The sequence below is a fragment of the Excalfactoria chinensis genome, chromosome 25, assembly GCF_039878825.1.
Source record: "Excalfactoria chinensis isolate bCotChi1 chromosome 25, bCotChi1.hap2, whole genome shotgun sequence".
NCBI lineage: Eukaryota > Metazoa > Chordata > Aves > Galliformes > Phasianidae > Excalfactoria > Excalfactoria chinensis.
In genome coordinates, this window is record NC_092849.1 from 525,399 (window position 1) to 538,120 (window position 12,722).

At 55.2% G+C, this 12,722-nt stretch overlaps 2 protein-coding genes across 6 annotated transcripts; both read right to left on the reverse strand.

Moving 5' to 3' along the window:
* Positions 1–694: 694 nt before the first annotated feature.
* LOC140262709 (indoleamine 2,3-dioxygenase 2-like) lies at positions 695–6,287 on the reverse strand. Its single transcript, XM_072357217.1, has 10 exons — positions 6,166–6,287; positions 5,321–5,416; positions 4,785–4,904; positions 4,571–4,689; positions 4,293–4,307; positions 3,673–3,772; positions 3,459–3,576; positions 3,187–3,238; positions 2,092–2,240; positions 695–1,085 (listed from the first exon to the last, which is right to left on the reverse strand). Exons 1-10 carry the CDS (start codon positions 6,259–6,261, stop codon positions 736–738), a joined length of 1,215 nt encoding a protein of 404 aa, XP_072213318.1. The 5' UTR covers positions 6,262–6,287; the 3' UTR covers positions 695–735.
* Positions 6,288–7,778: 1,491 nt separating this feature from the next.
* Positions 7,779–12,700, reverse strand: LOC140262560 (disintegrin and metalloproteinase domain-containing protein 32-like). 5 transcript variants are annotated; one of them, XM_072356963.1, is made up of 18 exons: positions 12,570–12,700; positions 12,405–12,483; positions 11,977–12,053; positions 11,711–11,885; positions 11,467–11,532; positions 11,144–11,215; positions 10,860–11,026; positions 10,683–10,764; positions 10,369–10,505; positions 10,103–10,283; positions 9,878–9,967; positions 9,544–9,742; positions 9,298–9,403; positions 8,856–9,039; positions 8,579–8,659; positions 8,378–8,453; positions 8,153–8,297; positions 7,779–8,023 (listed from the first exon to the last, which is right to left on the reverse strand). In XM_072356963.1, the coding sequence occupies exons 1-18, from the start codon at positions 12,698–12,700 to the stop codon at positions 7,978–7,980; spliced, it is 2,094 nt and encodes a 697-aa protein (XP_072213064.1). In that variant the 3' UTR covers positions 7,779–7,977. The 5 variants fall into 5 exon arrangements, 4 of the variants coding, with proteins under 4 accessions (XP_072213064.1, XP_072213066.1, XP_072213065.1 ...); XM_072356965.1 differs by having other exon boundaries at positions 11,977–12,091; positions 12,570–12,597; XM_072356964.1 differs by having other exon boundaries at positions 7,783–8,023; positions 8,212–8,297.
* Positions 12,701–12,722: the final 22 nt, after the last annotated feature.

The following is a 12,722-nucleotide window of genomic DNA, read 5'->3' on the forward strand; positions in this document are numbered from 1 at the left end:
CCTGGTGACCTGCAACTGCAGGGTGTGGGACCTGTGGGTGCTGGGACCCCCTGGGTTCAGAATGGTGCCTTGTCCCAGTACTGCAATGCTGTGCTCCACTGCTGTGCAGGCAGGAGGGTCTGTGCCCAACAGATGCCAGGTCTGGGTGTCAAAAGCTTTAGGTTACCGTGGGAAGTGCTGTTCTGCAATCTGCTGGTGCAGTCAGCACTCCCAAAGTGCAAAATACCCCCAATCACCCCCCATCTTTCCTGGGCTACCAATGATGCTGTTGGCAGCTCGCACCCAGGCAGCTGCATAGCACAGGGAAAAAAAGCAGCTTTCTGCTGCCACCTCGTGATGACAGCGGGCTCTTAGCCGGGAGACCATGCTTGGATTTCTGGGGAGTTCTAGGGTAGATGAGCACCTAGGAACTGCCCCTGTAAAGAGCCCAGCAGCACGGTTCATTCCTAGGAGCTGCAGCTTTATTAGGCTGTGTTATTCCTGCAGCAGAGCCCCGGCCCCAGTGTCTCAGAGGCCATCGGGTGGCACAAGCCTGCTGGTGCCTTGGGATGGTGCTCCCTGTGTGCTTTGGGGTGATGGATGGCAGCACTCTCCTCCCTCGGGCAGGCTTGTGTTCAATGCAGCAGGCAATAGTGAAACCCTGGAGGGCAGGCAGGGATGCTGCAGGGCCAGTGGTGTGGAGGATGAACTGAGACCTGCACAAGCAGGAAGGTGCAGCAAGCACCATGCCAGGCATCAGGCACTGATCAGCCCCTCTCTGGTGCTGTCCCTGACGCTCTTCAGGAAGACAAAGATGTGGGACCCGCCGGTCCCCTTGGCCTCCAACGCAGCTGGTGGCTTCCCAATGGAACCAGCCTCCTTCTGCCCTGCCCTGGACTTTGCCACAGTGATGTACTTGGTGACAATGGCGATGTGGTGGGACCTGAAGTCAGCCAGTGCTGTGATGCAGTGGTTAAATGCCTCGTGGAGCCGCAGGTCTGCAGAGCTGAGGATGTGCTGCCGCAGGGAGGGGGCCAGGCTGATGTCTCTGATGAAGGCACGGTGGGGAGGGGGCATGTAGTCCCTCATCCTGTGCAGGAATGCAGCTGCAGAACATCAACAGAGACATTGGGAGAAATGAGAAGGTGGCATTTCTTTAAGTGGAAATATTAGATTGGTTTGCCCTTAGAAGGCCTGCCTGCACTCATGGAAAGAAAAGTTAACGTTAAACCACTGGAGAACATGTAGGACTTGGCGTGATGTAAATCCAAGGGAAGAGGAGATGCAGAAGGATAGGTCCTGGTCCACAGTCCAATGCAAATGCTCTCCAAGCAGTTCCCAGCTGGCATTTGCTGGTACTTCCCTTGCCCTTTCCTCCCTCTCCTGGGTGCCTTATGGAAAAGGTTTCTCCTTTTGGGTCCCTGAGCACAGGAGTGAGCAGGGGCTGAGCCCCACAGCAGTGCCCTGCTGCAGGGTCTGTGGAGTACCCTAAAACCCCCAAACCAGTCTCCTGCTGGCTGTTCCCATCTGCCCCTGGCACTCAGTTCTGCTGTTCAGTACCAGCACGATCTCCCTGCACAGCCTCCTCTCCTCAGCTATTTCCGAGTGCATTAAATTAATTGAGAAGCAAACCCATATTAGGTCAGTGCTTCATTAGTGTTGGCTTTAACCCTAAAAGGCAGGTTTTAGCCTTTGCTCTCGGCATTTATGTATTATTTGCAATTAGGCTGGCTTTGCTAATTTCTGATAAACACTTTCTGTCTTGGGCAGAGTGATGTGAATGGATGAACTCAGTTACTGGCAGGGTGCTGGCGTGCTCCGCTCCTCAGCTCTGTACCCATATATAACCTCAGCAAAGAGCTGACATGCAAAAAACAAAGTCTGTTCCTCTGGGAATTTATAGCAGCACAGAAGTGTGCCAGAGCCTGCTTTATGGACTTCCTCATGTAATGGACTGGGGACAGCCAGAGGCAGCAGAAAGACTTTGGAGGGGTGAGGTGGGCTGCTGTACCTGCTGTAGGTGCAATGGGCACAACGCTATGGGCAATGCAGTGGGTTGGTTCTGTGCAGGGTCTGATTTGTTTGGATAAAAGGGAGAAGTGTTGGACTTACTGCTCTCCTGGCTGTGTTGAATCCCCAGGAGCTCATCAAAGGTGTGGAGCACGGAGCTCTGTGCTGCGCTGCCTCCTGAGAACGCCATGGGCTGCTCGGAGATGCCCTCGTAGAGCAGCCCGTGGGGCATGGCTGCATTGTCCCGCCAGCTGCACAGACAAGGGCAGGTCAGCACAGCTGGTGCTGGGCTGCAGGGAGTGACCTTGGGCTGGTAGATGGAGTGCTGCCTTCCTGCCCCCAGCCATGCATCACTGTGCCCTGAGAGCTGTCCTCAAATGCAAGATAAATTCGGGAATAAACAGCACACCAAGGTGCACTGCAAGGTCATGATGTGGGGAGAGAACCATAACGGTGTGTGTTGCTATGAGCCCTGGGGCTGCATCCTCATCCACTGCCTTTATTTCAACAGAGAACAAGCCCAGAATGTGATTTTCTCCCTCTCATGAAAGATGCTCATCCACAGCAAGGCTGCGAACCGGGCTGTGCCTCTGCCTCCCCCCCACACACCATTAACTCACAGCCTTGTCACCCCGCTTGTGCAAAAATGGATAAATGCTCTCCTCCAAATAGAAAGAGGAGTTATAATTTCAGAGCCGTAATGTGCCTGGCACAAAAATATCTCCTGACCTTCTGAAGAATGCACCGTTTCATGGAGCTTTCAGTGTTGGCTGCTGGAGCTGTTTGACTGCAGGAGCAGATTTTGCTCAAATTGCAGAGAAAATAGATTCATTATTGAATGCCTTAATATTTTTAGTTCTCCCGGGGATGTATTTATAGTAACCTTTACTAGTGGGAAGTTCTTATAAGCAGAAGGGAATTCAAAGCCATGTTTTTCCAGGCTGATGACCATCAAGACAAGGTCAGCTCGGATAAAGAAAGAAAAGAAACATCATCAGGATGCATGGAGCCTTTTGACTTAGGAATGCTGAGATATGCCGAGCAGGAATAAAAATAGAAAGCTTCTGAGAAGGCCAAAAGCAGAGCAGATTGTGGTGCTGGCAGCCCTGCAGGGAGCTGAGGGACAGCAAATCCACAGTGCTAAGCTCTGCTGCCCTGACCAGGTAATGTGGGTGGAGGGAAATGCGCCCTGCTTACCCTGAGAGGAAGATCCTGATCACGGTGTAAAATACTGCTGGATCCACGTAATCTAGGTGGAAATTAGACCAGAGGAGTTACTGTGGGGAAAAGGCAAGTGATGGTGCCTGTAGCAATGCTTCCCATGGGCTCCCTGAGCAAAGGGGACCCCACTCTGCCATCCGAGCAGGGCTTGCTGCGGTACTCTAAGGGCCAGGCACAGTGCATTCACACTATGCATCTCATGAGCCCTGAGTGCGCAGGCTGCTGTTACATGCACCCATTCCTAGTACCATGCATCTGCTGCAAGGCCTTGTCCATGGCTCCAATGGCTGCTGATAGCCCCTGCAGGGCTTGGTGCAGGAGCTCATCATCATGGTGCCGGAGGGCATGAATGGCCTGAATGGTGGCCTGCATGGAGCGGAGAAGGAGAGCATGAAGTGATGGGCTGAGATGTGCCCTAAATACTTGTGGGGTCAAGTGGCTGTGGGACATGCAGCACCCTACCTTGATGCCAGGCACAGCTGCCTTCTCCACCAGGAGTGTGACGAGGATGAATCCACGCAGGCTCTCTCCCCCAGGCAGTGATATGATAGGCTCCAGGTTCCTGCAACGTGGCCAGCAGTTGTTTCCCTGTATCCCTGCCTGTCCTCAGCCCTGACACCACACATGTGGTGTGCTCAGAGGCTGAGCTCTGCTGCAGCACCTTGCACTGCTGCATCCCAGAAAGGAGCAAGTGGTTTGGAGGATCTGCACACAGAACTCAGCATGCAGCTGCCTGCCCCAGTGCTGAGACAGAGCATAGCTCAGTCCTTGGGGAAAAACCTTCCAGGTGCAAAATGTCCCACTCCTCAAGCACAGGTAAGCAAGGATGTGCTCTGCTCTGCCTCTTTAGGGATCTAAACCCTTCCCTGGCTGCGCTGCCCTGCAAAGGCTGGAGCAGCAGCTGTTCTGCCATGGCTATGGTGCTTTGCTGCTGTTACAGTGGTGTGTGTGTGTGCCAAGGACTGAACTGTTTGTGTTGTGTACTGGGTTTAACCCAGCAGAGTCCTGCAGTGTGGGAGCACTCTGCCAATTCAAACAAAACTAACGCTGTTAGAAAATAAATAAGCATCTTAAATACTTACTCAATTTCCAGAGGCCTGGAGGCATTTTGAACATCGACAGCAAATACACATGAAAAGGGGGAGAAGCAGAGAGATAAAGCGATGTTATAAGCTGTTCTAGCAATGGGTTGTGGTGCACCATAGGGAGGTTCCTGCCCTTGGCCACTTGCCCCCACATCTGTGCCATGAGGCAGAACCCTTCCCTGACCCTGAGCTATGGGTCAGCCCCAGGCTGTGGTGGCTTTGAATGGCTGGGGTGGGAGCTCTGTGCTGGACAGGAGCCGCGCTCGCCTGGTTACCCGCTGGGATCCTTCCTCCTCCAGTTGGCCAAGACGAAATCTGCATGGGTGAGGATGGGGGGCAACCCCAGGGCCTGTGACACCTCCCAGAAGGGAACAGCCAGGTTACGGGGCAGCATCTGGGGGCACAGAGCACAGCACAGGCCTTTGCACCAGCTCTGGCATCACCCCTGCAGGACGGCTGTGGCCCCCCCAGAGCAGGATCTGATGTTACCTTCACGGTGCCTTTCTCGCCCTCCTGCCAGACGTAGCCCATGGTGAGGAAGCTGAGCACCAGGTGGGCCAGGTGCAGCTCCTCACGTCCTTGGAGGTGTTGAGCGTTCAGCTGTGGCATCTGACAGAGAGACCCTCATAAGCAGTGGGCAGCACATGTGACCTGCATGCTTGCTCCCAGCCCAGCAGGACCCTCCTGGCACCTTGCCTTTTGCATCCCAGCCCTGTGCTCTCCCTGTGGATATCCGTTCTTTCATTCCCACCCCTTCAGGGTTTGCCATGGATGGACCTGGTTGGGTTGCATGTGATGAACCCTTGGGATCTCACTGCCCTGCACCACGAGGTGCCTCAGCAATGAGGTGCAGTGAGTCAGCTCTGTGCCAAATTAAGGCTTTGCTTTTGCAGGCCCAGAAGTGACTGGTGCAAACCTGACCCAGTCAGAGCACTATTGGCTTAGCTTTGCATTGACCTTTTCAGTCCCAGCTGTATCAGATTGAAATGTGAGAGCACTCCAAAGCCAGATGCAGTGATGTGTACCTGGTGGATGCGTGCACGGAGCTGGTGGCTGGCGATCAGCTGGGGCAACTCATGGGCAATGTCCATCCAAGGGCTGTAGGAAGGTGGCAGCTCTGTCTGGGGAGATGGCAGGAGGGAGGGTGTCAGCACATCACACGCTGGGGACCAGCTAGATACACAGATCCATTCTGAGCTTGATCCTACTCAGGGCATAGAGGGCTGGGAGATAAGCACAGCCCTGGGCAAAGACTTTGGTTATTGCAAGCCTACACCTGGACACAGCTGCTTCATACTGGCTGGGCTGCAGTGCAAAGTAGCTGCAGGTCAGGGAAAGGGAGCACAGTGGCAGTGCTGGGTGTGCACAGGGCAGTGCTCTGCTGCATGGGAGAAGCTTCTTTGGCAAGGGACAGGAGCACCCTTCCAGCCCTCAAATTGCAACTAATGGCTCGTGTCTGGTTCCTCCACTTGTAATAGCAGCCTGTGTGATTGTGAACTAATGGCCGATAAACAACTGTCTGCCCGTCCCTGAGAGCTCCCACTGTAAACTGCGCCCGGTGACAAATGGCACCGCTTGTAGGATGGGAGATCTGCCATCTAAATTCCCTCCTCGTCCTCGTGTAGAACACTGTAAATCCACAGCCACTATCTGAATTGCAAAGCTCCTGCTCCTCTCCCCTGTGCCATTCGCTGCAGCCAGCATAATCATTTTTAAAGCGAGGAATTTGTCCTATGAATCTGCCGAAGCCAAAGTCTCGCATGCATTCCTCACTGAACTACTGCAAAACACTAAGAGGCAACCCAACCAGCACAACGCTCACCAACCCCAATACCTGCCACTCTCTTTAGCACTCACGGCCGTGTCCTACCAGAGGGTTGGGCAGAAGGAAGCCATACTCCTCGGAGAGCTGGAAGCGGCCCAGCGCCGTGGGCTGTGGGCTCTCCTCCTCGTCCCCAGCCTCCATCCCAGCAGGGACACGCTGTGCTGCCCTGCTCTGTGCTGTGCCGTGCCCCGGCCCCGAACCTTCTCCTGGGGGGTGCCTGTGGCTGGAGGGGCTGAGCAAACATGACTAAAGGTTGCTGATAAGCAAACGCTGAGCTCCAGCCCCTGCATTGGGCTTGGGGGTGTGTCTCGCTCCAATTTGTAGGAGGGAGGCAAGGTTCTTTGGTATGTGTGTACCCGGCGTGAGATTAAGAAGCAACGGTTCAAACGTTGGTCCAAGCAGTTTATTAAAGTCCCAGCCATTTTAGGGAGATGGGGAAGGGAAGGTGGGCGATAGGAAAAGTAGGAAAAATAAGCAAGGAGTCTGTAGAGAGCAAAAGAGTCACCACCGTGTGTCCAGCGAGGTGCACCGTAGGTCCGTTGATCTCAGGAACTCGTCTGATCACCGCAAGGGATGGGAGAAAGCCAGGAAGCTCCGCAGCAAGCCGGCCTCGGGGGGTCCTTCTGAAGAGGAATTCTCCGTCAAAGGTGTCTTTGGGGGTTTGTCTCCCAAGTCCCCACTTTAGCGAGGGCCTTTTATCCCCCATTTCTGTGGGGCTGTTTTTCTTTCTTCTTTGAAGCTTGAGGATTACAGCTCAGCATTTTTGGGAACGTATCTCGAACAAACACTGAATGTCTAAACAAGCATCTTCTGAAGGCAAACACTCTTTGTAAAATGGTTTAAAACCAGCTTTTGTGACATTCCTGGCCCACAGATAAGCCAGCAGGGGTTGGTGGTGCCTCTGTTTGCCAGACACAAGCATTTTCACCTTCTGCAGTGGTCTGCTCCTTCAAGCAGCACCCCTGAAAAAGACTGCTTGTCCTGTCTCTGCTTATCTTTGCAATCATAAGCAGGGATGGCACAATAACACCCACCATTCACCCTCCTAGATAGTTAGCAGTCGCCAGTCAGAGTCTTATCATCAGAAAAGCCTCACCAAGCAAGCTTTGAGACAACAAAAGAAAACCAGTTCTGTCCTTCACAGGGTGGGGGCTGTGGGCTGTGCCCCCAGTATGGGGATGTGGGGATAAGCTCAAGCATGGCGCCCCAATATTGTCTTCCCCACAGTGCTGTCCCTGGGGGAGTGGTGTGTGCACCAAGTCCTCAGCTCTAGGTTTGCACCGTGCTGCTGATTTACGTGCTCATAACAGCCTCAGTGCAGCCAAGGTAAATTAAGGGGAGGCACAGCTGAAGCTGCTGCCATGCAGTAAGTGCTGCATGGCAGGGAGCAAAGCTCCCAGAGTCACATTTCATGTCAGTTGAAGATTAATCTGCATTTCCAGCTAACTTGTTAATGGCTGAACACAAGTTGAGCTGTCATTAAATTCCCACTGTCAAAGCACAAGGCTGTAATGATGGATTAAATGTGCATTAGTGAATGGCATGATCTCCCCATGGCAACAGATCCGGGGGGGTTGGATGAGAGCAGAAGTAATACATGGACGGAGCACCTGCACCCTGCCCTGCTCCCAGCCCTGCCCTGCAGGGATGACAGACCTCAGGCACCAGAAACACCTTTTATTGAACAACACAAACAAGGACACAGTACAAAGGACAAAGCCTTTCAATGTCCCTCACAAAGGCTCCAGCCTCCAGACCAGGGGTCCATGTTGCTGCTTCTGCTGCCTCCATTCATAAGATCAACACAAACACCCATGAATTTGGCAATATTCTTTAAAGGCCTTTCCAGCTATGCTGCTATGCATCCACTGTGTTCTCTTCCTCATCAGTGATTTCCTCAGAGCTACAGCATGGGAACAGAAGGGGGTTCCTGTAAGTGCCAAACAGCACTGCCTTCCCCTCCCCATGTAGATGGCAAGGATGAGCTCTGCCTCTCCTGCCACCCACACCCCATGGAGGGGAGCAGGCTCACTCCTTTTCTTGTGGCCTCTCTTTGGACAGACACTGCCTCAGCTCCTTTCTGTTTATTACCACGAAGACGAGCCCAATGAAGACGGGCAGACTGAGACACAAGGTGAGAAGCTCCAATGTCTTCAGTGATCTCTTCTTCCAGGCGTCTGCAAGGGACAACTCCTTCAGAGGGGAACAGCAGCACCCTGGAGCAGCCCCTCCTGCACTCACAGCCCTCCCTGCTTACCACTCTCTACTTTCTGCTGGCAATACGGGCCCTTCCAGCCAACGTCACAATGGCATTTCCCTTTGCTGTTACACACCTGCATGACGGAGAAAGAGAAATGATTTCTACCAGCTGACCATGAACGCATCCTCACTTCTGCGAGCTGCAACCTGGGAGAGTGCAGTGATCCCAAAGCCAAGGGCATGTAGCACTGCCACTTACACCGTGATTGAGGCATTGTCTCTTTATGTCACAACTGTAGTTGAAGACAGCAGCAGACACACACTTCTGTTTCATGCAGACCTAAAGCACAGACACGCAGTCAGCACACGATGGACACCAACACCGACCTCCTGCTTCACCCCATTCAGTGGCATTCGTACCGTCCACGTATCAAGCTCAACTTGTTTGGGATACAACCAATGGAAAAGCCACTGCCCCTGGGTGTCCACTGCTGCAGAAATGCTTCCAACAGCTCCTCCTTTTCAGCACTGCTCACCTTATGGTCACCGCAAACGCTGCCATCCCTCACCAGCATGGGGTCCCTCTCCGTGCGAGGCTGCATGTAGTCCAGTGTGACACACAGCACGCTCTGCACCCGCACGTAAACCACCGCAGCCCTCTCCTTGGTGAAGGGCACAGTGCCCGAGTACTCACAGACCAGCTTCCCACAGCGGAGATCACTGCAGGCATGAAGAGCACAGTGCTTTGCAAACCACCCTCACCCTTGCACTCCTCTCCGTGTCTGACATGGGAGGGCTGAGCACAGCCACAGGAGAGTGGCTACCTACCTACCTACCCTAGGTGGGTTAGGGTTAGGGTTAGTGTTAGGGTTAGGGTTAGGGTTAGTGTTAGGGTTAGAGTTAGGGTTAGGGTTAGGGTTAGGGTTAGGGTTTAGGGTTTAGGGTTAGGGTAGGTAGCCTACCTCCCACAGCCCTCACCTCCAGGCACAGCTGTGGTAACCACTCCTATCAGAGCCACAGTGCCCCATTCTGTCCCTTTGGCCATTGACTTCCTCATAGCAAGCCAAGGGTGCGTTTTTGGCATCTGCAAACACATACCATCACTTATGGACTGTCAGAAAGCCTCGCAGCTGTGCATCACCACTGACTCCTCGTGCTGCACCCGGTGGGTTTGATTCTTGTCTCCCCCTGCAGAACAGCTCCCCCAGCAGCACGCTGCCTCACCTTTGCCAAAGATCTCCTGGCAGTGCTCGTCAGCAGTCTGGCACACCCCCTTATAGCAGAAGGCAGTGTTCTGCCTGCAGGGATGCCCGTCCATGACCCACAGGTTGGGTGTACACGCCCCAGAGGTGCCATTGCAATATTCCTCCAGCTCGCATTCATCATCAGAGCGAGTTCTGCACAGGGTGCCTTTTTTCATAAACTGGTGGAAAAAGGCAGAACGAGAGGAGCTTTGCACAGCACACACTCACAGACAGCAGCACAGAGTCATGTTATGATGCTCTCTGCACATGGGTCTTGCAAACAAGCAATGCAACACCACTGCAGCACGGCTCACCCTGCACTTGGAGCAGCACGGCCCTGACAGGCACTGCACATCCTTCCTTCTCTTGCAGCCCACAGTGCAGCACGGATCACGCTGGCACTCCTGGAAGCGATGAGCACGGACAGTCAGGAGAGATCATGCTTCTCCCATAGGGAAACAGGGACAGAGCTCCAGGGGTTCCTGGTATGGCTCTTCCTCAGGCACAGTCCTGGGCTCCCACCAGGGCTCACCACCCACCTCTGCTGACCCACAGTCACAGGCCTCTCCCATCTCCACCACTTTGTTGCCACACACAGGAGCTTTGTAGGACACATCCGCAGATGGCCTGTTCAGGAGGCACTGCCTTCCTCCAGAGGTGAGAAAACGCTCAAAGTCTCTAATGCTGCAGTTGCTGAAGGCTTTGGTGCCAGCTGAGTGCCTGTAAGCAGAGGGTGAGGTCTGTGTGCCGGGGCTCCATGGCTCTTCCCATCAGCAGAAGGACAGGAGCCTTACACTGCACTTACACTGCACTGCTCTGCATGATGCAAATGGCTCCTGCACAGCCACAGCTCCCAGGGTCATCATAGTTCATCCCCAGGCTGAGCCCCAGCAGCTGAGCCACGGCCAACGAGAACACCTCCAGCGTTGTGGCACGTGGGTACTGAGAGGGCAGTGCAGCTGTGGGGTGCTGCCAGCCCTACCCCCCCCCCCCCCCACCACCACAGCTCAGCACCCAGCAGAGCAATCCCTGCTGCCTGCAGCCCTTGCCCTCCAGGTGGGCACAGCCCAATGCTGTACCCGGGCACAGAGCTACCCACATGGACAGACGGCTCCATACCAAAGCCACTGCTCCAGCACGGTCCTTGAGACACAGCTTCCTCGCAGAGGATGCTCCCATGGGATGGGACTGCTCCCTGTAGCTGAGGACAGCACAGAATGAGCCCTATGTGTGCTGCTCTGCACCATACTGACACCTCTATTCCTGTCATTCCCACTCCAGCCATCCCCTCCTTACACAAACAGGAATGCTATGTCCTGCAGCTGCCATGTACGATGTGTGTTTTTCCACTGCAGAAATCTCTGCAGTAATTCTTCTGCACCTCCTATGGTCGGGATCTTGTTCATTTCTGTCCAGAGCTCCAGAGAACTCAGCACTACAGTCAGGTTGAGGCGAGTGAACATCTGGGAAGAGGCAGACAGCGTGGCTGGTTGGGACCCCTTTGCTCCCCACTCACTTTTGGTGCAGGGCCTTTTCCATCCCACTGCAGCACTTTTCCCCACCTAACTGCAAGCACTCACGCTGTTCACGTAGCTGAAAAGCTGCACGATCTTCTTGGTCACCACATATTTGTCTGCTCCCAGGTAGTCATACTGAAAGATGACAGATTGCAGAGCACAGGAGTGTCCCATGCAGGGACTGCCCGCAGCGCTGTCACCACGCATGGTCCCCACCCTGGGCAGCTCTTCTGCTGCAGCCCCTGCTATTGCATATCATTTTCCACACCCAAGGGAGCTGCTTCCCACCTCATGGGGCCTTCCAAGCCCTGTGCACATTTCCCCTGATGTTCTGTGAAGGTTTTCCCTAGGAAAAACAATTTATGATGAAGAAGATGAAGACTTACCAGAGCTTTGTCCAGGACGACGTGCATCTCCAGATACCAACGGGACCTAGGAACAGCTTCCTTCACCTTGAGAAAAACAGAGCAAATTAAAAAGCAACAAAAATCCCCATAGACACATGAACAGGGAGTCGTCAGCATTTGAGGTACTGAACAAATGCAGGACCAACACCCAGCTGCAGAGCTGGAGATCTTCCAGGTCTGTGGCACCACTGCATCCAAGCAAACTGCCCGGAGCTGTACTCACTGCTCCATCCCACGGCTGCAGGGACACCTCTGCAGCCCAGGCCAAGGAGCTGCTTCCTCCCAGCAGCTGCGTGCCCACATTCTCCCCCTCCATCTGATAAACGACGTGCTGATACCCAGCCGCAGCCTCCAGTGGCCTGATCCCATAGCTGGCATTGGCGAACTGCAGGACCCCACTGCAGGGCGAAGGCACAGGGCAGGAATGGCTGCAGCACCGCCGGTCCCCGTGCCTGTGCTCCTGCTGTCACAGCAGGGCGAGCAGCTTACCTGAGCCCGGAGCAGCTGCTGAGTGCCACGAGCGACTCTGGGAAACCCTCCACGTAGCCCACATAGAAGCAGTCGCGCTGGAAGCAGTGAAGCCGCACCATCAGCGCGGTGCCTGCTGTGTGGAGAGCAGCAGGGAGCAGGGCAGCACCGGGCACCAGAGCTGGGCGCTACCGCGTGTGGCCCCATCCCATCCCCGCAGGTCCCGCAGAACGAGCACCGAACCGACGGCTTTTGGTGTCCGCCCCTCCCGCTGTTCCTCACCGCCCCCCAGAGCGGCCGCAGCGCACCGGGGGGCGGAACAGCATCCCAAGGAAAGCAAGAGGCCCAAGGAGTGTCCTTGCAGAAGTGAAGCTGCACCGCTGCTGCTCCGGGTGTCCCCTCCAGCCCTACCCGGAGCCGTCGGGCGCAGCGCACGGCCGCACCGTTACCTCCAGACGCGCGAGTTCGGTCTGCGTGCCCCCGCCGCGGCCGTCGGTGTAAATCCGGAGCTTCTCAGGCAGAAACACTCTGCGCACAAAACAAACGGACCCTCCGCGGTGCCGCTCCGCTCCCCGTCGGGGCCGCCCCCGCTCGCTGCCGCCGTCCCCACTTACTGCTGCCGCAGCCGCACGGTGCGGGGTCGGCCCGCGATGGGGATGGTGACGGTTCGGGCGCGGGGCCGCCCCTGGGCCGCTCCTCCCCGCAGCACCGCCAGCAGCACCGCCAGCCCCAGAGCCGCCCGCATCGCCCCAACGGCCGCCGGTTGC

Excerpts from the sequence above, each read along its gene's own strand:
- LOC140262560 (XM_072356963.1), bottom strand. The coding sequence starts at position 12,700 with ATGCGGGCGGCTCTGGGGCTGGCGGTGCTGCTGGCGGTGCTGCGGGGA. Across the intron at positions 12,054-12,404 it reads CCGAACTCGCGCGTCTGGAG|CGCGACTGCTTCTATGTGGG; the intron begins GTAACGGTGCGG and ends CACTGCTTCCAG. Across the intron at positions 9,968-10,102 it reads GTGACTGTGGGTCAGCAGAG|GAGTGCCAGCGTGATCCGTG; the intron begins GTGGGTGGTGAG and ends CATCGCTTCCAG.
- LOC140262709 (XM_072357217.1), bottom strand. The coding sequence starts at position 6,261 with ATGGAGGCTGGGGACGAGGAGGAGAGCCCACAGCCCACGGCGCTGGGC. Across the intron at positions 5,417-6,165 it reads TCCTTCTGCCCAACCCTCTG|ACAGAGCTGCCACCTTCCTA; the intron begins GTAGGACACGGC and ends CCATCTCCCCAG. Across the intron at positions 2,241-3,186 it reads ATCAGGATCTTCCTCTCAGG|CTGGCGGGACAATGCAGCCA; the intron begins GTAAGCAGGGCG and ends TTGTCTGTGCAG.